The sequence below is a fragment of the Rhinopithecus bieti genome, unplaced genomic scaffold (genome assembly GCF_001698545.2).
Source record: "Rhinopithecus bieti isolate Rb0 unplaced genomic scaffold, ASM169854v2 scaffold_18354, whole genome shotgun sequence".
NCBI classification, from domain to species: Eukaryota; Metazoa; Chordata; class Mammalia; order Primates; family Cercopithecidae; genus Rhinopithecus; species Rhinopithecus bieti.
The window spans coordinates 2461359-2487891 of NW_016809835.1; the positions used below are offsets into that span (position 1 = coordinate 2461359).

The 26533-nt window shown below is 37.0% G+C and overlaps 1 protein-coding gene across 1 annotated transcript in view; it reads right to left on the reverse strand.

The window, feature by feature from the left end:
• The window catches only part of MRPS27 (mitochondrial ribosomal protein S27), a 106725-nt gene that overhangs the window by 54103 nt on the left and 26089 nt on the right, over nt 1-26533 (reverse strand). The window contains exons 3-4 of the mRNA XM_017890584.1: nt 25473-25543; nt 23357-23415 (exon numbers count right to left, since the gene is read on the reverse strand). Of these exons, the coding sequence (XP_017746073.1) occupies nt 23357-23415; nt 25473-25543 (130 nt within the window). The remainder of the gene's footprint in view (nt 1-23356; nt 23416-25472; nt 25544-26533) is intronic.

Here is a 26533-nt window from a genome sequence, read left to right on the forward strand (position 1 = left end):
AAAAAAAAAAAAAAAAAAAAAAAAAAAAAAAAAAAAAAATAACATCAATATAACATAAAGTACTTTAAAACAAATTTAACAAGACTTGCAAAATGCCTACACTGAAATTCATAAAATATTGCTGAGAAAAAAAAAAAGGCAATCTTAAAAAAAAAAAAAAAAAAAACGAGTTAAACCCCGTTCATGTCAAGAAATACTCACAAATGGCCCAGGAACTGCTCTAGATTAAAAGAGACTAATGAGATATGACAGGTAAATATAATGCGTGATCCTGGTTTGGATCTTAGACAAAGAAAAAAACTATGTCCATAAAGAGGATTAATGAGACAACTGACAAAATTTGAATATGGACTGTATTACAGTATTGTGATTCTGTTAAGTGTTCTGATTTTAATCATTATATAGTAGTTACATGGGCAAAATCCCTAAAGTTCAAATAATCAGTATTAATAAATAACACCCATGCAAGTTAGCTATCAGTTAACAAGGTCATCTTAAAACTAAAAAAGGAGCATGTGCCAGCCATCTGCTGATGTCCAGCATCTGTTGCAGGGCTCATAAAAATTATATATAGGCTCACACTGGGACACAAAATAGTCATCCAACGAATTATTTCTCCTCAAGCTCTAAAGTGCAAAATCAAATAGCTCAGGAGTTATTTTAAGCTCTAGTTTTCACTTTTTCCCCTCTAAACAAACAAACAAACAAACAAACAAACAAAGTAAGGATGGTTACAATGAAACACTGGGATTCCCCCCATCTCCTGCCACATTTTAAAGATCAAGAAATGAGGGTACAGATCAAGGGTTGGCAAACTAAGGCCTATGGGATACATTAGGTCTGTGGTCTGTTTCTACAGCCTGTGAGCCAAGAATCGCTTTTACATTTTTAAAGGGGAAGAGCCATATCAGGTCTGATACTGTTATCCTTAGAAAAGGCTACTTGCAAGGTTGGCCCTTCACTGGTGTCTGGAAATTTGGATTTTGAGGACATTCCCACCACTCCTTAAAACTACTAAGAGGAGCTCATTGTGCATAAACTGTATGAATAATGTGGTTTATGCTGAACACTTCTTTCCTTCTGGTAGTATGGAATTTTGTTATGTGCTAGGCAGAGGATGTCTACATAACACCAGTTCTTAATAAAAACCTTGGGCACTGAGTCTCTAATGAGCTTCCCAGATAGATACATTTCATGTGTGTTGTCACAATTCGACGCTGGAGGAATTAAGGACATCCTGTGTGACTTCACTGGCAGAGGAATTCCGCAAGTTTTTGCTTGGTTTCCTCCAGACTGCCCCTAACCTTTCCCCTTTGCTGATTTTGCTTGGCTGTGAGTATGGCTTAGCTGCAAGTACAAGTACAAGTTGTGTCCTGTGAGTCTGCCATGGAATCTGAAGATGGTACTGGAGACTCCTGACAAAGATAAGGGGAAGAAAAAAGATAGCAATGGCTACAACAGAAACTGTGTGGCCTGCAAAGCCCACATTATTTACTATTTGGCCCTTTACAGAAAGTTTGTCAACCCTGATATAAACGAAACAAAGATGGGCCAGGGGTTGAAGGTAGGTGTTGAGGCTGGGTAATGAATACATAAGTATATATACTATTTTGTCTAGTTTTATATATGTTTAAAATTTTCTGTAATAAAAATAAGCCAAACTCATTCTAAAGCTGTGTATCTTGTGATATTAATAAATTTATTATTTACATATTAGATTTCTAGTCAACCAAGATCTTATAAGATTATTCAATATCTTACTCCCTTTTCTCCTGAGAAATTCAAGTCTTATCTCATCCCTGGCAGCTACCGTGTTCTTACATGATCACACCTCTCAGTGGATTGATCTGAAGGTAGTTACCTGGCCCAAGCAAATATATAAGCCTATCCTTCTTGCCAAAGTGGACCATCACTCAAGCTGGGCCATTGGTCCCGGATTTTTCGAGAAAGTGAGAAAAAATTAGCTTCAAATATGTTCAAGTAGTTTTGTTTTTTAACAAATGTGAAAACTGTTTTTTTTTCTGTGTGGTAAGATAAGATAATAAAACCCTATAAAGTACAGTCATCCATTGCTTAACAAGAGGGATTCATCCTCACTTTCTGAGAAATGTGTTGTTAGGTGATTTTGTTGTTGTGTGAACATCACAGAGTTTACTTACACAAACCTAAATAGTGTAGCTTACTATACACCTAGGCTATATGCTACAGCCTATTGCTCCTAGGCTACCAACCTGTACTGCACGCTACTGTACTGAACACTGTAGGCAACTGGAACACCAATGGTAAGCATTTGTGTCTAAACGTATCTAAGCATATAAGAGGTACAATAAAAATACAGTATAAAAGATATAATATGGTACGTCTACATAGGGCACTTACCATGAATAGAGCTTGTAGCACTACAAGTTGCTCTGGGTGAGTCAGTAAGCGAGCAGTGAGTAAACATGAAGATCTAGGACATTACACTACTGTAGACTTTACAAACACAATACTTATGCCACACTAAATTTATGGAAAAAAATTTCTCTGCTAATAAATTAATCTTAGCTTCCTGTAACTGTTTTACTTTAAAAACTTAATTTTTAAGAAACATTTGACTTTTCTGTAGTAACACTTAGGTTAAAACACAAACATACTGTACAGTTGTACAAAATTCCTTATGATCTTATTCTATAAGTGTTTTCTATTTTAATTTTTTTTAACTTTTAAAATTCTTAGTTAAAATTTAGTTAAAAACTAAGACACAGGCTGGGCACAGAGGCTCACACCTATAATCCCAGCACTTTGGGAGGCCGAGACAGGCAGATCACTGGAGGTCAGGAGTTCGAGACCAGTATGGTCAATACGGTGAAATCCTGTCTCTACTAAAAACACAAATATTAGCTGGGCATGGTGGCTCACACCTATAATCCCAGCTATTCAGGAGGCTGAGGCAGGAGAATCGCTTGAACCAGGGAGGCAGATGCTGCAGTGAGCAGAGATCGCTCCACTGCACTCCAGCCTGGACGACAGAGTGAGGCTCTGTCTCAAAAAACAAAAACAATAACTAAAAAATACACAAACACAGACCTTAGCCTAGGCCTACACAAGGTCAGGATGACTGTCTTCCACCTCCACATCTTGTGTCACTGAAAGTTTATCAGGGCAATAACAGACATGGGGCTGGCATTTCCTATGGTAACAATGCCTTCTTCTGGATACCTCTTGAAGGACCTGCCTGAGGTTGTTGAAAGTTAACTTTCTTTTTCATAAGTAGGAGTACACTCTGAAATAATGATAAAAGGTATAATAAATACAGAAACCAGTAGTATAGTTTATTAACGATTTTTATTAAGTATTATGTACTGTACATAATTGTTTGCGCTATGCTTTTACATGAGTGGCAGCACAGTAGGACTGTTTACACCAGCATCACCACAAACATGCGTAATGCAGTATGCCACAATGTTATGAAGGCATTATGATGTCTACAATGTCACTAAGGAATAGGCATTTTTCAGCTTCATTATAGTCTCATGGGACCTGTTGTGTATGCAGTGGGTGACTAACTGAAACATCATTATGCAGCACAAGACTATTCCAAACATCCAGAAAGTAAGCAGAACATGGAAGCATCCTCCTTGAAAACCAGCACAAGACAAGGATGCCCTCTCTCACCACTCCTATTCAACATAGTATTGGAAGTTCTGCCCAGGGTAATCAGGCAAGAGAAAGAAATAAAGGGTATTCAAATAGGAAGAGAGGAAATCAAATTGTCTTTGTTTGCAGATGACACAATCCTATATTTAGAAAAGCCCACTGTCTCAGCTCAAAAGCTTCTTAAGCTGATAAACAACTTCATCAAAGTCTCACAATACAAAATCAATGTGCAAAAATCACAAGCATTGCTATGTACCAACAACACACAAGCAGAGAGCCAAATCATGAGTGAACTCCCATTCACAATTGCTACAAAAAGAATAAAATGCCTAGGAATACACTAACAAGGAAAGTGAAGGACCTCTTCAAGAACTACAAATCACTGCTCCAGGAAATAAGAGAGGATACAAACAAATGAAAAAACATTCCATGCTCATGGACAGGAAGAATGAATATCGTGAACACGGCCATACTGCCCAAAGTAATTTATAGATTCAATGCTTTGCCCATTAAACTACATTGACATTCTTCACAGAATTAGAAAAAAACTATTTTAAAATTCATATGGAACCCAAAAAGAGCCCATATAGACAAGACAATCCTAAGTGTTAGGAATAATGCTCAAAATCCTAAGGAAATTGAACACTCAAACAAAGGATTCTTAGCAAAGCAATTTTACTTCTGCGCAGAGGGGTGCCTCCTTGGCCAGTTGCCGTGAGAGCACACCTGAACAAAGGGGCATGAAAGCCTTTATTCCTAACACAAGTCTTGCCCTTGTACCCTTTCCCCATTGGCCGGGCTCGGGTCGTACCATCTAAACTAATCCCGGTTGCCTAAACATTTTATTTTTTTTAGATAGGGTGGGCACGTAAAAGAAAGTGGAAGGAAAGGGGAAGGGGTGTCTGTAATGAGCCAGAAAATTAGTCCTCTTTCCAAATAAGGAAAGGAATGTGAGCTGGTACTGGTAATGCTTGGCACTGTGGCACGCCTGGGCATTTAACAAAGGCAAGAAGGAAAAAAGGAGAAAAAAGGAGAAAAATGGGGATGGGAAGTACTATGAATTAAAGAATAAAAGATTGATCAGATTATTTGAGGAGAAACCTCATCATATCCCACATTAAGTAAAAACAAAACAAAACAAAACACTGGAGGCATCATACTACCCAACTTCAAACTATACTATAAGGCTACCATAACCAAAACAGCATAGTACTGGTACAAAAACAAACACATAGACCAATGGAACAGACTAGAGAACTCGGAAATAAGACCACACATCTACAACCATCTGATCTTTGACAAACCTAACAAAAACAATTAATGGGGAAAAGATTCCCTATTTAGTAAGTGGTGCTGGGAGAACTGGCTGACCACATGCAGAAAACTGAAACTGGACTCCTTCCTTACCCCTTATACAAAAATTAACTCAAAATGGATTAAAGATTCAAATGTAAAATCCAAAACTATAAAAACCCTAGAAGAAAATCTAGGCAATATCATTCAGGACATAGGCACAGGCAAAGATCTCATGACGAAAATGTCAAAAGCAATTGCAACATAAACAGAAAATGACAAATGGGATGTAATTAAACTAAAGAGCTTCTGCACAGCCAAAGAAAATATCATCAGACTGAACAGACAAGCTATAAAATGGGGGGAAATTTGTGCAACCTGTCCATCTGACAAAGGTCTAATATCCAGAGTCCACAAGGAACTTAAATTTACCAGAAAAAAAAAATGCCACTAAAAAGTGAGCAAAGCACCAGGCGTGGTGGCTCATACCTGTAATCCCAGCACGCTGGGAGGCTGAGGCAGGTGGATCACGAGGTCAGGAGATCGAGACCATCCTGGCTAACATAGTGAAACCCCATCTCTACTAAAAATACAAAAAATTAGCCAGGTTTGATGATGGGCACCTGTAGTCCCAGCAACTTGGGAGGCTGAGGCAGGAGAATCGCTCGAACCCAGGAGGCAGAGGTTGCAATGAGCTGAGATCACGCCACTGCACTCCAGCCTGGCCACAGAGTGAGACTCAGTCTCAAACAAAAAGAAGAAAAAAAAAAGATACATGCACATGTATGTTCACTGCAGCACTATTCACAATAGCAAAGACATGGAATCAACCAAACGCCCATCAATGATAAATTGGATAAAGAAAATGTGGTACAATACACCACAGAATACTGTGCAGCCATAAAAAAGGAACGAGATCATGTCCTTTGCAGGGACAGGGATGGAGCTGGAAGCCATTATCCTTAGCAAACTAACCCAGGAACAGAAAATCAAACACTGCATGCTCTCACTCGTAAGTGGGAGCTGAACAATGAGAACACTTGGACACAGGGAGGGGAACAACACATACTGGGGCCTGTGAAATGAGGGGGTGGGGGAGGGAGAGCATAAAAAAATAGCTAATGCATGCTGGGCTTAATACTTAGGTGATAGGTTGATAGGTACAGCAAACCATCATGGCACATGTTTACCTATATAACAAATCTGCACATCCTGCATATGCATCCTGAAACTTAAGTTAAAAAAAAAAAAAAAGTAGAACATAACACCCACATACACAACCACTTATCTTCATCAAACTTTAAAATCTGTCACACTTGTTTGAGATTTTCTTTTTAAACCAATAAATCATAATAGATACAGTTGATGCTCCCTCATATATACCTCCAGATCCTACTCCAACCCCACCCTCCTTCTTCACAGGTAGATAATACTCTGAATTTGTTGTTTACCATTTTTGGGCATGTTTTTTATACCCTTTGCTTTATACATATATCCATATAAGTGATGATATTGCTTTACTTATTTTCAAACTACACAAATGGTATCATATTATATATATGATACTTCACCATTTTTTAACTCATTATGTTTTAAGATAATCACCCTGATATATATGTGTATGTGTGTATAGATATGTACCTATAGATAGCTTTGGTTCATTCTTTCTCACTATTGTATGGTATTCCATTGTAAAAAAAGTCTATCACATTTTTCTTTTTTTTCTATTGGAGGATATTTAAGTTGCTTCCAGTTTTTCATATTATGAACAATGTTCAAATGAATAGTCTAATAACTTAATCCTTATACATGCCAGAGTTCCTTTAAGGTATATACCCCACAGCACAAGGCTTAGTAGAAGATGACCACACCCATCCTCTTTTACTTCATATTGCCAAACTACTCTTCAAGGTGACTATATAATTTTAAACTCCCACTAATAGTGAATCAGACTTTCTGCTACTCCTCTTTGCCACAATTATTATGGAAGTCTTTTATTTTTGCATCTAATAAATGTGAAATTGTATCATTTTAATCTGTAATTTATCTGATTATTGAGAGTGAGCATCTATTCATATGCTAACTGCCATTCTGGTTTTTTATTCTGTGAACTGCTGGTTCATATTTTCTATCCATTTTTCTAAAATTCTTACCTTATTGGCCTCAGATGTAATCTAGATACTAATCTTTGTTAGCTACATGCATTGCAAATCTTCCCTTGTCTTTTAATTTTGTTACTGGTGGTAACAAAATTTTTGTAGAATAGAACTTTAAAATTTTAATGCATTAAAATTTATCAGAGCAGGTGCAGTGCTCACGCCTACAATCCTAGCCATTTACGAGGTGAAGACGGGAGGAATGCTTGAGGACAGGAGTTTGAGACCAGCCTAAGCAAGACAGCGAGACCCTGTCTCTTAAACCCGCAACAACCATTAAACAACAACAACAAAAAAAAACCTTTCTGAATCATGGAAGATAAGAAAACAAAATTTAAAAAAAAAGAACAAAAAAACAAAAAATTATCATTTAGTAATAAAACAAAACAAAAAAAATCAATCTTTTATCTGTTTTTTGTGTCTTGTTCAAAAAAAAAAAAAAATCCTTCAGTGTCCCCAGTGTTATACTACCATTAATATTCTTCTATATTTCCTTTTAAAAGTTTTGCTTTTTCCACTTCAGTTTTTAATCTACCTAAAAAAAATATGTGTGGGTATGTGCATATATTTTCAAGTAAGAATGAAGAATTTTCCCATATAATTGTTAGATTATCAACTGTCTAAGTAGCATTTATTAACTAATCCATTCTTTGCCCTTTGATGTAAAAAATATCTCAGGTTTCCAGATATGTACATATCCATTTCTGGGTTCTCTCTATTCTGCTCCACTAGTCTATTTGTCTACATCTAAGTCAACATCTTCATTTGTATTTTTCACAGTTTTCTAATAAGTCTTGTTGTCTACCTTGTGGACCAATCATTTTATGTTAGTCTTCTTAAACTGTCTTATTCTTGGTTTTATTCTTTCACTTGAATTTCAGGGTCATCTTCTCAGGTTCCCCAAAAATTTCTGCTGAGATTTTGGTTGGAACTGCACTGAATTTATAGATGAAATGTGAGAGTTACTGTTTAATAGTTTAAAACAAAAAATGGAAAGATATACTTAAAAGACTGACAAGAAACATAGTAAAAACAAGTGATTTTTCCTTTATAAGTTTTTTTTAAAAGAATATGTAATTATTTTTTCCATAAACAAGAAATGATTGTAAAAATATGAAAAAAATTATATATTCCATTCTAACCTGTAAGGCCACAGCAGCCCAGTTTTCTATATAAGAATCAGCTATACAAATAGAAACTCTTGCACATCTTCTACAAAAACCAATAAACTAAAAGTGGGGAAGGCTGACAACATTAAAAAACTTTAGCCATTCTGAGCTGCTTTTGTGCACTCCAGATATCAAAACTAAAATCTCTGGAAGCAGTTCCTCAATTTCTATTTCAACTGCTTACATGCTCCCAGCCCACAGAACAGACCTCTCTTTTTGTGTCTAATCTGTATCTTGATTATTGATTCAATAACATGTTATCAGAGATCAGTTATGGTGCAGTTTTTTCCTAACTGGGAATCACTTTCTTGAGGCTTCTCCCTTCTTCACAGATAGTAAGCAGATGACTTTCTGCTGCCCCCTTCTGGTTTGTGGCGGTAAGCTTAGCAACGTGGGTACATATATGACAGCCTTGATTAGTTGTCTTTTAGGGTCAGAAAGCTTCCCCCAAAATGTTACATGCTTTCTAAATGTATGTTGAACTACTAGTGTTCCTAAGCATCTACTTCTCCACATTCCTGAGTCTTGATTGCCCTTACACTTTGATGGTCTTGGGGTGGGGGTGGTGTGGATGGTTAGGGAATAAGGTCTTAGAAACCTAAACTGGAAATCAAATACATTTTCCCTTAAGAGAGAAATACAGGAAATAAATACTCCTTGCTTCTCACGATATACAATCTAGTATAGTCAACATTAAAGCTAAATTTTATTGAGCACTGACCTTCTTAGTCCCACGACTGTTCTAAGGGCATTATAATGTATCAATTTCTTGGAGTCTCATAAATACCCTAAAGCACAGGCACTATTTTAACACTCATTTTATGAGGGAGGAAATGGACGGCACATTCGACCTTCAAATTCAGGCACTTTGGCTCAAGTACATACTCTTATCTACTATACTACACTGTATCTCAAGTAAAGAGAAAGAAATACGTATTTTTGATGAGACAAAAGACAAAACAAAATCAGTAAGCACCCCTGAATAGGAAAAACACAATTTTATAGATGGGTCAGAGAGATCACATTCAACCATGAAAATCAGGGTAAGTTTATGAGTGTGGCAGAATTTGGGACAGGCCTTAAAAAACAGGTTGTATTCTGTTAGAAAGAGGTAGTGGGGAGGGAAGAGCACAGGCAAGATATGAAAGTAGAAGGCACATTCAGAGAATAGTAGCCCATTCCGGCTGGAGTCTGAAAGCACTGTGTAAGTATCTAAGTCTGTTATTACCTGCTATTATTCAGCAAACGGAGGACTATACTAATCTATATGCATGAGATGCACAAAGTTCTCACTTGAACAAATAATTTCAGTGTTTGACTTATCAAAACTCTGCCAAGATTTTTACTAGTGAAGACTAATGATTGAGTTTCACCTCTTGGTAGTGTCCACCACTGACCTATGTAACAGTCAGTGAATAATGAATACACTGTTCATGTGCTGTAATGATCTGGTGTTGGAAGACCTAGTTTTAAGTCCCAGCTCTGCCTATTACTAGGTGTAAAATGGTGATACTATTTGTCTTAAAATCAGCATTGCTATTAAAAAAAACAGAATAGACCTCAACATGTAAAATCTGCTGTTCAAAACAAACATCCCTGGAAATCTGTCATGAAAATGAAAGCAGCCTAGACCACTAAAAAGAATTCACATCGAATACTTCTAGCTCCTCAGATGTCCTCTTGCCTAGACACACAGCATCTGGAAATACTCAGGAATTTATTTGCCTTTGGCCTCAAAAACCATGATGCAATCAACTGAAACTTCTGTTCCCATAAATCTCTCCCTGAAGCTTCTGTTTATCTACTCAGCTCTCCCTTAAATATTGTACCAGTTTGTGAAAAGATCTCTTAATTATCTTCAAACTGCCTTACACTTAAAACCCTACTGAAGTAGGGTTTATATAATAAATATGACTATATTTTAATTATGTCTTTCTCATTGCCCTATAGCTGTAATTCCTGGTACCCTGATTTGACTTTACAATTACAAAAATAGCCAGGAGAAATATTTTCAATAAAAGCCGACTTGGATACATATTCTTATATGAAATTTTAGGAGTTTAAGGTTTAATTTACAAATGGTTCTGCAGCTATTAGAACAGATTTACTTTAGCCTTCTCCTTTCAAATCTCATATATATACAAGGCATCAAAAACATGTGGTTTGTGGGCCTTGCAGGAAAAAGGCAAGTACATATGGTATAAAAATTAGTTAGCTAGAGGATAAATAAGAGTGGATACCCAACTTCTCATATGACGAAATTTACTAAATATATTCACAAATAAGACAGTAAATGAAGTCTGTCACCTAAATCCAGAAGAGAATAAGAGATCCTCTACCCTTTCTGTTGTCTACTTTTACATCATATTAGTTTTTCTCTTGATATTCATGGTTAAGGTGGCTGGAAGTTCAATTTTACTGTTTAAGTGAATAAAATTCTGCGTGAAAACTAAACAAAAGCGAGAGCTTCATGCTTTCAAAGTCTGAGGCATCTGGTGACAAAATCTTATCAGTGACATTAAGAAACATTACGTTTTAGCTATGGAAAGTGCCTTGGGAGGCATCCAAGATGATCTGCTCATCTAGAAAGCTGATGTCCAGAGAGTTCACTAACTAGTTCGAAGCTACAGATTAAAGTGGGGACTAAACTGGTCCTAAGACCCCAGTCTCCTCTTTCCTCCCATCCTGACTCCTTCGGGGTCTTTTTAGTACCTCCCCCACAAGATAATACGTTTTCATATTGAATTTCTTTTTATGTTAGTTTTTTTTTCTAGGTTTAATTAATTCTATGTCACACTGTTATGAGGTTTTAAAATAGTCATTGAGTCTGTATCTTTTGGTATATTACTGAAACTGCTTAGGAAAAAGAACTGACACAAAGAGATACACTGGGCTAGCTGATAAGCCTCTGAACGTGAAGTCAGGCCTCATCCACAGCTGTAGCTTAGACTTGTCACATGGCTCCAAGGGAATTATTTAGTCTATCCAGGTTGCAATTTCAGATTCCAAAAGTTGGCAGGACTTCAGAGGTCATCTGGTCCAAAATTTTCCAACTAGTGCCAATACACCAGGAAGACCCAATGGGTATATTTTGGCAACTGTTCTTTCTCTAAAGGTCTGTGGCCAGTTCCTGTCAAAGAGTCCAAGTATAGTCAGTAGGCAAGATTCGATCCAGCAAGCTTAGAAAGAAACGTGTATGTACAAAGAAAAGGCAAAAGAAAAACTCACCCTCTTGCTGCCTTCTAAATCTGCTTCCAATTCAATACTTCTATCATGTACAAGCCACTTTCCCACTGAGGTTCAATTTTCAGTTCATTTTTGACAGTCCTTGTTTTCTGTCTCTACATTCAACCTGCCATTAATCCTGCTGATCCATTTTTTCTCCCTCCTATGTACATTTCTCTCTTTATTTCCACTGTCAACTACCATAGGACAGGTCTTTTTTCTCTATATGCATAGATAATTTCCCTATAACATTTACCTATTTTAACAAAAAATTTACCCTGTTATTAATCTTTCTGAAATACTTTTTTTTCTGAAATACTTTTATTATGATATATACTTCTTAAGAATCTGCAGATGACTATCTTGAGGATCTTCTAAAAAATATTTTTCAGGCCAGGTGTGGTGGCTCATGCCTATAATCCCAGTACTTTAGGAGGCTGAGGCAGGTGGATTGCTTGAGTCCAGGAGTTCAAGACCAGCCTGGGCAGCATGGCAAGACCCCACCTCTTAAAAAAAAAAAAAAAAAAGGCCAGGCATGGTGGCATACACCCAAAGTCCTAGTTACCTGGGAGGCTGAGGTAGGACAATTGCCTGAGCCTGGGAAGTTGAGGCTCAAGTGAGCTAAGATCCTGCCACTGCATGCCAGCCTGGGCAACAGAGTAAGATCCTGTCTCTAAATTAAAAAAAAAAAAGAAAAAAAGAAAAAAAATTTGGTTAATTTCCTTGTAAGTGTGTGTGTGTGCATGATATGGAAAAAGAGAAGGGGGGAGGGAAGGGAGGGGAAGAAACGAAAAATATGTATTTTTTGAATAAGTAATATATACCCATGATATAAAATTCTAAAGTTACAAGAGACAATTCAATGAGAATTCATCTAGGTTTCTTCCCCAAAATAAACCAATGTTACCAGTTTTTGTGGGTATCATTCCAGAGACATTTTATGCACACACATACACATGTACACATAAGCATCAAAGCACATGTATACATATTACACATAAACCACAGTGGCTACATCACACACTAAGTCCTACTCTTATTTTTTTTAACTTAATACATTTCACAATTTATTCAATAGGAAATACAAATAATGCTTCCTCATTCTTTTCAATCGCTGCACAGTATTCCACTGTATGGCTGTAGAATGATTTAAACAGGCTTCTATTGATGGACATAATCTTTTACTTTTTGCAATGGACATTTTTGGCATGAGTAAGAGTATATCAGGAGGTTAAATTCCTAGAGGTGGAATTATTGAGCCAGAGGGTATTGTACTTGTAATTTTGACAGATGCTGCCAAAGTTGTCTCTATACAAGTTGTACCAATTTATATATCCACTAGCAATGTATGATAATGACAGATTTTGAACTCTCCCTTCTCTCCTGCCAACGTTCTATTCTCTCTCTGATCTGCCTTCCTTATTTCTCATTACTCCCCAACAAACCCTAATCTCTCTGGTTAAGGCAGTTTCCATAAAGCCAGTTCTCACTCCTTCCTTCTAACTCCAGCTGTAGGGTTTGTTCCATCTTGAACACTTGTTCTTGTTTCCTCTACTCATCTAACCTTCAAGGCTATCTTAAGTTCTACCTCTTTTATGAATGTTTGTGGATAACATCAGTCCTTTTTCTAGCCTGCTTCAAACATGTTTTCTCTAAAACTTATATTTTGTTACATAAATTCAGTAAATTTATCTACTTATCGTATCCTGGATTTGTGTTGATTTTGAATTGTTTCACATATCTAAAGATCTTCAACCATCTAATAATCTTTTTTTTGGGCAGCGGGTAGGACAGGGTCTTGCTCTAGTACTCAGGCTGGAGTGCAGTGGCTTGATCATAGCTCACTGTAGCCTTCAATTTCTGGGCTCAGCCTCCTAAGTAGCTAGGACAACAAGGCCCAGCCTTAGCTTCTTAAGTTGCTAGGACTACAGGCACACGCCACCATGCCTAGCTAATCTTTAAAAATGTTTTTGTAGAAATGGAGTTTCACTATGTTGGTCAGGCTGATCTCAAACTCCTGACCTCGAGGGATCTTTCCACCTCAGTATCCCAGAGTGTTGAGATTACAGGCATGAGCCACTGCGCCTGGTTGTAATTTTTTTTAATTGTTGGGATTATATAATATCCTTCCTTTGAATATACCACAGTTTTAGTGCATTAAAACATACTTTTAAAGCCTCTACTGGCTTTAGAATTTCCCTTATAAACAGCTGAAAATCATTTGTCTTATAGACATGAATCTGTTCTCATTTATTTTCATCTCAAATCCTGTTAGGGCAGTTTAAATTTGCACGCAATAGAAAAAGAATGACCTTTGCAAAATCAGTCTCTTCCCTAATATTCCTTATAATCTTCTTTGTTAGTTTCTAAATATATACTATACATTCAATACATATTTCTTGAATTGATATTGTTCCTAATTTCTCTACATTAATAATGCATGTGTGTGTATATACCTAAATATGTATGTGTGTATACACACACACATATACAAGAGGTGATTCTAAAATTGATACGGAATGGAAAGGACCTACATTAGCCAAAATAATTTTGAAAAAGAACACGCAAAAGCTGAAGGGCTTACACTACTTAATTTTAAGACTTATTTTAAAACCACACTCATCAAGACAGAGTAGTATTGGCATTAAAATAGATAACAGAACAGAGATCAATGGAACAAAGAAGTCCAGAAATAGACTCACACAAATATAAACTGATTACCAACAAAGGTATAAAGGCAATTTAAAAATAGCCTTTTCAACAAGTGGTGTTGACACAATTAGGCATTCTTATGCCCAAAAATTAACTTTGATCTTTACCTTATAACATACACACACAAAAAATTCAAAATCATAAATCTGTAGGGCAAGAAAGTATTTTGCTCAACTGTTTTAAAATTAACATGGGATATAAAATTCTTTTAAACAAATATAAAAAATAAATGCAGTCTTTTTATGCCCACTGAACAGACCTTTCCTGTCAGCTGCTGTTAGCTGAGCTGTCCTCTTACCTCTGTTTTCTGTGTCACAGAACCTTTGCTGCTACTGCTGGGAAATAGTATGTCTTCTCACCTCACCAAGCACTGGGTGATGGTGATACCAAAATAAAGCCGATCACAGACCTAATTATAAAACTTAAAACTATAAAACTTCTAAAACAAAACCTAGAAGAAGAATCAGTGTGGTGCTGGGTTAAGCAGATTCCTCAGATCGGGGGTCCCCAATCCCCAGGCTGTGGACTGGTACCAGTGTTAGGAACTGGGCCGCACAGCAGGAAGTGAGCAGTGGGTGAGTGAGCATCACCGACTGAGCTCCACCTCCTGTCAGATCAGTGGTGCTATCAGATTCTCATAGGAGCAGGAACCCTCCCTTTGCAAGGGATCTAGGTTGCATGCTCCTTATGAGAATCTAACTAATGCCTGATGATCTGAGATGGAACAGTTTCATCCCCAAACCATCCCCAACACCAACCCCCAGCTGTGGAAAAACTGTCTTCCACAAAACCAGTCCCTGGTGCCAAAAGGGTTGGTGACCCTTACTTTAGAGAACACCAAAAGCACAATCCATGAAAAAAAAAAAATGTTGATAAATTGGACTTACATAAAAAATAAAAACAGGTTGGGAATGGTAGCTCATGCCTGTAATTCCAGCACTTTGGGAGGCCAAGGTGGGTGGATCACCTGAGGTCAGGAGTTCAAGACTGGCCTTGCCAACATCGTGAAACCCTATCTCTACAAAAACACAAAAATTAGCTGGGCGTGGTGGCAGGTGCCTGTAATACCAGCTACTTGGGAGGCTGAGGCAGGAGAATTGCTTGAACATGGGAGGTGGAGGCTGCAGTGAGCCAAGATCATGCCACTGCACTCCAGCCTGGGTGACAGAGACTCCATCTCAATAAAAAACAAACAAACAAACAAACAAAAAAACAAAACAGTGTTTCAAAAACACTGTTAAGGGAATGAAAAGATAAAACTATAAGAAAAAGAATTCTCAAAACCCAAGAAGAGTAGAAACAATTCAATTTTTAAAATGGACAAAAGATTCGAACACTTTATCAAAGGAAATATCGCTTATTGGGCAAATAATTAAAGTCACAGTAAGATACCACTAAACATGTTGGTATGGCTAAATGTATTGGCAAAAATGTGGAGGAAGTGGAACTGCTGTTGGGACTATAAAATGATATAATCACTTCAGAAAACAATTTGGTAGTTTCTTAAAAAGTTAACCATATACTTACCATATGCTCCAATCATTCTACCCCTAGATATTTACCCCACAGAAATGAAAGCATGTATCTCTACAAATACTTGTGCATGGATGTATGCAGCAGCACATACTCCTAGGGACTCAGGACTGGAGCCTGCAGAGGTACATAGTCAGTGCACCAGAGGAATAAAATGGAATAACCATCTAAGGTATAAGATCATTCCAGGAAAGCTAGGTGGAATGCTTAAGCCAAAGCCAAAAAAATACCTTGAAGGTTCACTCATCCTCTGATGTGGCTCTAGATGAAATAACAAGACCAGTGGGAAGAGAAGTAGAGTCTGAAGCAGTGGAGGCCAAGAATTCTTTTTTTTTTTTTGAGATGGAGTCTCGCTCTGTTGTCCAGGCTAGAGTGCAGTGGCGTGATCTCAGCTCACTGCAAGCTCCGCCTCCCAGGTTCACGCCATTCTCCCACCTCAGCCTCCCATGTAGCTGGGTCCTACAGGTGCCCGCCACCACGCCAGGCTAATTTTGTTTTCGTATTTTTAGTAAAGACGGGGTTTCACTGAAAGTGTTAGCCAGGATGGTCTCGATCTCCTGACCTAGTGATCTGCCTGCCTCAGCCTCCCAGAGTGCTGGGATTACAGGCATGAGCCACCATGCCCAGCCGTGGAGGCCAAGAATTCTAATCCTTATCACAAAGCTCCCATGATCTCTGGCAAGGCATGCACTATGACCAATGATCTGCTATTTTCCAATACAGAGCTATTAACAATAACAGGCAATCTCCCAGGCCTGTGGTAAGGATCAGCAAATAAGAACTAAATAAAGAACTAGGCAATATTAAAGTATAGAAGTGCTACTAAAAATGCTCTCACACTCATTTCTCGCCTCTTGGGTTCTTACTCTTCTCTCAATAATGTTCAGGCATAATGCAACCTGGCAATATGCTAACAGAAAAATTTAACATTACCTTTTATTGCTGTGAAACACAAACAGTCTCTATGCCCTCAAAGGAAAATTACTGCTGCATAAACGAATGCATGCTGTTCCCTCTTAATAATCCCTCTTAATAAACTCCCATCTTCCCCTTTCCTACAGGCAGAAACGGATTTTTACAACATAGGCCTGGGGTGGTGCTAAAGCCTTCCAAGGAACCACTGGGTATTTTGCTTCATGAAAAATGAAGCTATTTTGGTCCTTCCTTTTTAGGATGGCTGCCAACCCAGGACCTGGAGACATGCAGGCTGCCATCTGCCTTGCCCCAGCTGTTCCTGACCTGCTATCCATCTCCAACTAAGGATACCTGGTATCTGCCAGGTCGGCTAAGCAAATAGTGAAAGATACTTGAGACCCACGTACAGCATGGATGAATGTGTTGGCAGTACACTGCTTGCCATGCAACCTGAACTTCTTTTCTTACTGGGTGGCATGCCACTCTCCATAGCAACATTGAGAGCTGTATTCTGAGAAAAACTCACCTTCCACAGAGCTTTGCAACAATCTTTTCTTATTGTGTAACAATTCAGCATTCCCTACCTGTTAGCTAAAAACCAAAAGGCTGCTTTAAAAGAATGCTATATTCTTTTTTTTTTTTTGAGACAGAGGTTTCACTCTGTCACCCAGGCTGGAGTACAGTGGTGTGATCTCAGTTCACTGCAGCCTCGACCTCCCAAGCTCAGGTGATCTGCCTGCCTCATTCTCCCAGGTAGTTGGGACTGTGGGTGTGCGCCACCACACCCATCTAATTTTTTGTATCTTTTAGAGATAAGGTTTGTTTTGTTGCCCAGGCTCGTATTAAACCCCTGTGCTCAAGCAATCCGTCTGCCCCAAGTGCTGGGATTATAAGGCATGAGCTGCTGTGCCTGGCCTAAAAAAAAATTATATTTTTAATATAGAGTATATGTTGTATATGTTAGAAATTTCTATGACATATCCTTCAGGAATCACTGTTATGCTGCAGATCAAATGATCAGTTCTGATTATTGACGCCCTGATAGTAGAAGGAGCAAGTCTAATTTCATGCATCTCAAAACTACCATGGTCCCAACATGATTCGAAGGCCTATACAGGTCTTTAAAAATGCAATTTGCAACCATCCTCAGTGAAGATGAGGACACTAAGTGGAAAGAACAAATTTTTATGGCTTGAGTTTGCATTTTAGCAATGCAATAATCAAATACTAACACAAAAATGGTTAAAGCTTGTCATAACCATGAAAATAATGGTTTTTGCCAAAGGCACAATTTTACCAGTAACATGCTGTTTTATCTCCTGAAAATGGAGACACAGAGCCTGCCCCAAGGTTCACTTGTTTACATTTGGGCAGTATACACTGGGCATGTGGACTTGGAGGTTATGGGAAGAAAGTTCCAAACTACAGACTAGGTGGCCCAGGAAAGATGCTCTCTACAAGATGATGAAGGAAAAAGTTCCCATTGTATAAAACTCTACATACACTCACTATAACTGACCCCAGGCAGACAGATCCCAAAAGGGGATCTCTTGTAGAGGAACAGCAAAGCCTGGTCTCTCTGGAATTTCTTCTGCCTTAGTTTCCTATAAAGAAATTGTAGCCCCATCTGGGATCCTTAATGATAAAACCTTGCACTGAGACAGCACTGCATTGTTTTTATAGCATTGCCCCACTGCTCACATCTGATCCTTGTGGTTTCCCTCTTAGGACAGGCAGGGGCTTATCCTCAGTCTCTATGTTGCATGTGCTCAGCCAATCTCTATGTTTTAGTCTCTGCATCAGTAAAATAAAGATGCAAATCTAATTCTTAGGAATGCCGTAAGTTTACAGTAAAGCAAAGGTAGGAGCCCTTTTCTCTTCCAAATATTAACGAGAGGGCATGTGGATAGGAAGTAGAAATTAATCCTTTGCCCGGAAAAAGAAAGTATTTTGCTCAACTGTTTTAAAATTAACATGGGATATAAAATTCTTCTAAACAAATATAAAAAATAAATGCAGTCTTTTACGCCCACTGAGCAGACATTTCCTGTCAGCAGCTGTTAACTGAGATGTTCTCTTACCTCTCTTTTTTGCGTCACAGAACCTATGCTGCTACCGCTGGGAAAGAGCATGGCTTCTCACCTCACCAAGCACTGGGTGATGGTGATACCAAGATAAAGCGGAAATCTTCCTGCCTAGCCCCCTGCCAGCACTGGTCTCCTGACATGTAGCATCTCAGGGCCTGTCCAAATCTTCTCACTCCTTACCACACCTTTTTTTCTGGTGTTGTAGGGAAACTTGGGAGACTGGCTGTATCTAAATTTTCACTGTGAAGACAGAAAACCTATCAATTATATGCTTGTCTTACCTGGTAAGGTCTAAACTAAGAAAGTCTTCTTTGTAAGAAGAGAAAACAAAGACCCAAAGTACTTAAAATCCAAAAAACCTGAGGGAAGAAATAAAAATAAGTCTAAGCAAAAGAACCTATTTTTCAAACAGGATCTCACAGCACGGTTCCTAATAATTGTCTCGAACCCTCTGGCAGTCTGATAAAGGTATCTCAGAATTAGTTTTTTACAACAGAAACCAATTATATTGAAATACAATTGTCAAGATATTAAGAAATCCTTGGGATATGGTAACATATGTGCTGCTTTATTAATGGATGAAATAACACTAGCTAGTGGTAGCTTTAATTACTAACATAATTTCTAAGCATTGATGATATCTGTAACAAACGTAATGTGATATGAAAAAATCAATGATTTTTACTGGCAAGAAAGACACAGATGCTGTTAATACTATAGTCATCTCCTGCCTACATTCATAAGTGAAAGAAATGCTAAATATTATTGAGGTTAGTGAAAATAAAAATATAATTTTATTCTTATTCAAGTTCACAGTCCTCTCTGAATTTTCTTTGTAGACTCCGATAAGGCAGCTGGAGGCACAGTTTCTCTGGCAGAAACAGAAGCAAAAGCAAATCGCCTGTGGCAGCATGGTCTGGCCTCTCTCTAGACCTATTCTTCCCCCAAGCCACGCCTTAGAGGGCCTGTAAGAAACTAGCTTCAGGGATCCTCAGAAGACAGCTTGAAAACCACTCATAAAGAGGTTTACCATTTAGCCTGCTAATACTATCTGTGCAAGAACACACCTATGCCTATTTTCCCAATCTCCCAGCTTAAACTGTACATATCATATAAAGTCCCTGGCTCAAATCCTTATTTCATTTTACTGTATTTATTTTTTATTATCTTATTTACGTTTTCTGTATTTGTCACAGCCAAACAGTATGCCTTGTTCTCTTATTTTGTTTATTTTACTTTGTTTTAACCTTGTTGCTATTTTAATCACTTTCACTCTTGGTTTTTGGTTTATTTTCCTTTTATATGAGTATTATCAGTTTTTTTGTTTTGGCCAATGAATATAGTTTCTGGTATTGCCTTAACCATTTTTAGTTCACATTATTGTTTGGGTAGAGCTTCACCCTTTCCTTGGTGTTTTCATTTTTTATTTATAAACAGAAGGCAAAAGTTGATCATAGGATTGCCAGCTTCCAGAGAATAGACCACGGCCCAAATAATAGTACTTAGGAATTTGTTCTTCCGTCTGCTGACTGAACAGCAGCCTTTCTACCTCTCCTTAAAAGATCCCTTTAATGTTGAAGTCCCTAAACATTTAAGCCCAGGTACTTTGGGAGATTCAAAGCTTCAAATATTCTGCTGGGATGATAGGGTGATAATAAGCTGGCAGGTACCAGCAGCACCCTGAGCTGCTGGAACTTGGAACTGTTCACTTGCGTGCCTGATGCAGTGGCAGAAGCTCAATCAGCTCTTCACTGATCATTCAAGGTTTCTAAACTTCTTTGGCTCTAGACTTTACATAATCATCGCGGAAATGTGATCATTAGAAGGGGAGAAGATGTGGCAGCTACACTCCTGCTAGCAGAGCCTGGTGTTCACAGGCCATGTCAGAGAAAGAGGTGAACCAATGCAAAAGTTCTCCTGTGGGCTTCACTGTTAAAGATGGTACTGCTTAAGGACTGAGAAATCCTAACCCCAGGCCTGCAAGCTGTGAGTTATCTAAAATTAAGACGTTCCTTCTTCATTTCCTCATCTTACACCTCGAATTGTAAGTTTACTCCAAGATGTCTAAAGTCATCCCATGAGGAGATGTTAGGCATCATAACGATTAAAGCCCTAACTGGTAGAAATATTACACAGCAGTAAGTCCTTGGTGTCTTCAGGATTAACATCCCTGATTTTGATTACTTGAGAGAAAGCCCAAGAGTTTATAACTTGTAATTTTTAATTTTGCTAAGGCATAAGTATATTCTGTATATTCTCTAAGGCTGGAAAGCAAGAGTGAGGCACTTAGCTAACGAAAGAACCCAGCCAATCTCTACTGTATCAATGCAGCTATGTAGAGTTCTACCTAGTCTCATATATATACAAGCACATGAAGTCATAAAAACATTTCTGTCTTAAAAAAAAAAAGCTGATAAAAAGAGAGTCAATTTCAATTTTCTTGGTAATGGAAGGGAGGAGAAAGAACTAAGATAAATGATAAATCACAGCTAAAGAATTAGTTTTGATTAAAGCAAAAAATGGGATGTCCAGTTAAACAGTGGCTTAGATTTATTATGATGGACAAGAGTCCTTTATATGATCTATAAGGAAATAGGACACAGTGATCTTACGAAACTTTCAGTTATACTCCAGGCCACGCAAAACTGAATGTGTGAAGAATTAATCACAGAAGATCTTAAAACAGAACTTCAACTTTTCAGTAATACTTGGAGAATGTCTAACTTACTCAACATTAGATATCTAGCACCCAGGACAGGGCCTGGGCACATAATAAGTGCTAAGTAAATACTTGTTGAAATGCTGAGTCACTGAAATCAATTATATGCTACAGAAGTACTTCTGAATTTGGAACATACTTCTCCCAATACTATGGCACTGTATCTCACAGGATGAAATTCTAAAAAAACAGCTTATATTTAGAAATTGAAACTATGTTCTGCATTTTGCTATAAATAAAAATACGAGAACTGGCCAGATGCCAGCCCAAATACATCCTTCATCATAGACAAAAAATAACTACCAAAGCAGTCCTACAGTTCCAAAGAGCCACTAAAGGAAGCCAGGGCTAGATCTCATCAAGGGGTTCATTTTTCATTATCCTAATGAAGTAAAAGAGGGTACTTACAACTAAGATGACTTGCAACTAAGTTAGTACCTAGAATTTCAACTTAGGACACTATTACAGCCAATCTGAGGTTTAAAATAAATGTTTTTTTAAGGTGCGGAATCTAGCGTACTTGAGGTTTACATTTAAATAGAAAACACCCAAAAAGTGGTAGCATCTACCCAATTCAGAAATTTGAAAAAAAAAAAAAGAGGCCTCATTATTATTTAGCAAAATCAAAGAAAATGAATAAATTTTCACTAAAATACAGTAAGCTTTAAAAAATGCATCTAGAAAAAAACTACCCCCCAAAAAAACAACAAAAAATAAAATCCATCTAGACAGAAATAACTAAAATTCTCTTGAGCACAACAAGCAAGATCAAATGGGAAACCCTAATGCAATGCTTACTGGAAACATTTAAAATTTCAATCTGAGTCTATTTTTGGAACATAGGAACTGGATCAAATCACAAATCAGATTTTAAAACTGGAATCACAATAAAATTTAGTTGTCAGGTACAATTCTGACAGATATTTGTTTGACTGGTTCTTTATTTAATGTGCATTAGGTTCAGTCTTTTGCTACCATAAATGATGCTGTACTGAACATACTTTTTGTACAAACGGGTGAGTTTTGTGAGTAGTTCACAATGGAATTGGCAGCAACTCTGAGAAAGAATGAAGTAAATGTGGTAATGTAGAAAAGGTTTTAAAACAGTGTTAATTGAAAATAGGTACATAACAGTTCATATCGGGTATAATTCCACCTGTAAAAAAAAGGAGAGAAGAAATATACATACAGATTGAGTATCTCTAATTTGAAAAGTTCCAAAATTCACAATATTTTGAGCACCAACATGATGTTCAAAGGAAATGCTCATTGAAGCATTGTGGATTTTTGAATTAGAGGTACTCAAACAGTAAGTATAATGCAAATATTCAAAAATCTAAAAAAATCCAAAATCTTAAACACTTCTGGTTTCAAGCATTTTAGGTAAGAGATACTCAACTTGTGTGTGTGTGTGTGTGTGTGTGTGTGTGTGTGTGTGTGTGTGTGTGTGTATAAACTTTCACTGATCAGATTGGCAAAAAAATGCAAATGTGAAAATACCTAACTATTGGCCAAGCTGTAAAAATATACATCTCTCACACATTGCTAGTGGGAATGTAAAAACTTCAACAGAAAGCAATTTGACAACAGCAATTAAAACTATAAATATATATACTCATGAAAATTAGGTGAAAAATTACATATGTATAAGGTTATCAATTTTAACATTGTATACAATACAAAAGAAAACAATCTAGAGGTCCATAAAAAGGGAATTGGTTTAAATAATAAACTCACAGTATGGAAAAAAATGCAGTTATAAAAAATCAGAAACTCTATACTCATATGAAAAGATCTTTAAAGTATAAACTTAGAAGGTGTCAAAATTATACATAACATATACCAACTTTTATGTAAAAAAGGGTGTGAAATCACAGAGTACACAGCCAAATCAAAAGGAAAACTTACTTGTAAAGGTAATACTCTGCATGATCTATCTCTTCCCGAGACGAAATGTTGTCTACAAGCTAAAAGACAGAAAAAGAAACCTTTGGTTGAATATAAATTATGTCATATATTTGGCCTAGGGCCTAGATCACACATCGACCTTACAAAACACAGGACACCCGTTTTATTGGAACAATGGTGATGCTTAGTGGAAAAATGTTCACGTGGTATGGCTCCATCCTTGAAACTCCTTTATGCTACTGCAAACAAAGAATATACAATGGCTTCTCTTTTTCTATGTGTAGAACAACCTTGATCAGAAAATGGATTGAAAGCCAAACATGAAGCTTGCTCAGAACAAGGAGTGTTCCACTGATTATAACTAGTTACCTATTTTTTCCTTTATCTTTAAATCCTGATACTATTTTCTTTAGGTTCCAAACATGGGAACATATGGCTGAAAGAATGAAGACTCTGATGGCTGAAAAACTATAGCCCAGAACATAAACATCTAAATTTAGAGAATTCAGTCTTGCAACCATTTTTTCCTACTTTGATTTAAGCTCTGCTATGCAACAGTAAACCTATGACTCCTTTACCAACAAACTCTTCTCCTTTCAAACCATAAAATCTCTGAGTATGCTTCATTAACTATGGTCCAAATAAAAAATAAAAGATTATTTCAAAAGACAGATATATCTAAATTAGAGACTCCAGAGGCCAAAAAAAAAAAAAAAAAAAAAAAAAAAGCGTAGAAGACAATGCATTGTTGTGAATATAATGAAAACCTCATAGAAGAGAGAGGAGAGTAAAAGAGGGAGACTTTCTAAAATCCCTAGCACTTCTGGACTTGACTTAGAAATCCATTAAGGGCATATAAAATGTGGTTCAAACACAGAACCTGAGCTTGAGAAACAGCTCTGATTGTTTGCTGTATGGCATAAACAGATGGCACAAGCCCCTCTGGGACTTGGTTGCACCATCTGCATAAATAGGATAAAGGCACAGGCCCCGAAGAGTATAAGGCACCAATGAGAAAATGTACATAAAAGCTGTAAACCTTTAAGTACTACCTAAATAAATAGCAGGTATTACGGCATACAGAAGTTTACCCATCATGTAAGGGATGAACCAATGGCCATTCCGTTCTCCTCCAATATGCCAATTATGAGTCTATTAAATGTAACTTATGACCAGTAAAACTGTTTCTCAACTAAAAGGCAGAAAGAAAGGACCAGGATTCAAAAGAAAGGTAATTTATTTCCTCTCTCTCTTCTATATTTAACAATATTTTAAATTGTATGGTGCCATTAATTTCTGTAAAAAGTTTTCACAGCTAAAATCTCATTTTAGCATCCCATTATTCCCTGGGAGGAAGATGCAACCGTACCCATGCTGAAAATGAGAAAATTGAGAGGGGTCTCATTGCCCAGTGTCATAAAGTGAATTTGTGATAAAGATAAGCCCAGATATATTTGAAGCAGGCAACAGAAGAGAACCTAGCTATCTGGGTTTGAATCTCAGTTTTTCCACGCTTACAAGCTGTGTGAACTTGGAAAAGTAATTAAACCATGTCTTACATAGACTGCTTATTGCATAGAGAGCAGTGAGAATTTAAAAAATAATGTATGTTAAGGAACTAATACATTCAAAACTGGCATAGAAGGTGCTCAGTAATGGTTACTATTCCTGATTCCTAACCTAACATTATTCTTCCACCTATCACTCTGCTGCAGTTTAACTTTAACATTAATATCCATTCTTTTACAGACTTTCCTGGCTATCAAAAACACTTCCAATACTAACGGGTAAATATTACTTTGAAGGGCGTATCAACTTAAAAAAACTGATGGTATCATACAGCAGAATATCATATCCTGGAAAAAAATAAAATAAATCAGATACACAAAAGTGATTACTGATATCAGAATCTGGTAAATGTACTACCTTTTATTTCAGCCAAAGAAATTTGCTACTACACTATAAAATATCTATTAGTAACTATAAAAACATACCATACTCTTGAAAAATATTTCCTATGCAAAGTATTTTTTATTTACACAGCCTCATCTACACGAAGGGCCTTTCTGGCTTTCTTCCTTCTTCTTGGAAAATATATATGTTAAAATTTTCTTACCCGTGATATTGTTAAAGAACTAACAGGCAACTTTCTCTCAAATGTTTTATCCATTAAAGATGCAAGATCAGCTGTGAAGACGAAAAAAGAAAAAAAAACCTTGTTAAAGATACCTATTTTTTTACAATTCTTGCCAGATGGCTGCCAACATGAAGTATTAAAAGAGACGTTCTTTCTTGCTTTTAAGAAATTATTTTTATATAAATTAAAGAGGAAAAAAGAATATTCTTTAAAATATTTAAAAAATGATTTAATTGGGTTGAGAATTATTTTTAAAAAAACTTCTTAGCATGTATTTAGCTTTTAAAAAATGGATCAATTTGAAAACCTAGGAAATGCTATTCTGGACATCGGCCTTCAGAAAGAATTTATGACGAAGTCCTCAAAAGCAATTGCAACCAAAAAAAATTGACAAGTGGGACCCTAATTAAACTAAAGAGCTTCCGCACAGCAAAGCAAACCATCAACAGAGTAAACTGACAATCTACAGAATGGGAGAAAATATTCACAAACTACGCATCCAACAAAGGTCTAACACCCCAAATCTGTAGGGAACGTAAAACAATTCAACAAGCGAAAACCAAATACCCCATTAAAAAATGCGCAAAAGACAAGAACAGATACTTCTCAAAAGACACACAAGCAGCCAAGCAACATATGAAAAAATGCTCAACATCACTAATCATCAGAAAAATGCAAATAAAAACCACAATGAGATACCATCTCATACCAGTCAGAATGGCTATTATTAAAAAGTCAAAAAATAACAGATGCTGGCAAGGCTGCAGAGATAAGGGAATGCTTATACACTGTTGGTAGGAAGGTAAATTAATTCAGCCACTGTGGAAAGCAGTTTGGAGATCTCTCAAAGAACTTAAAGCAGAACTACCATTTGATCCAGCAATCCCATTGCTGGGTATATACCAAAAAGAAAAGAAAATATTCTACCAAAAAGACATATGCACTCAATGTTCACTGCAGCACTACTCACCATAGCAAAGACATGGAATCAACCTAACAATGGTGAATTGGATATAGAAAATATGGTACATATACACCAT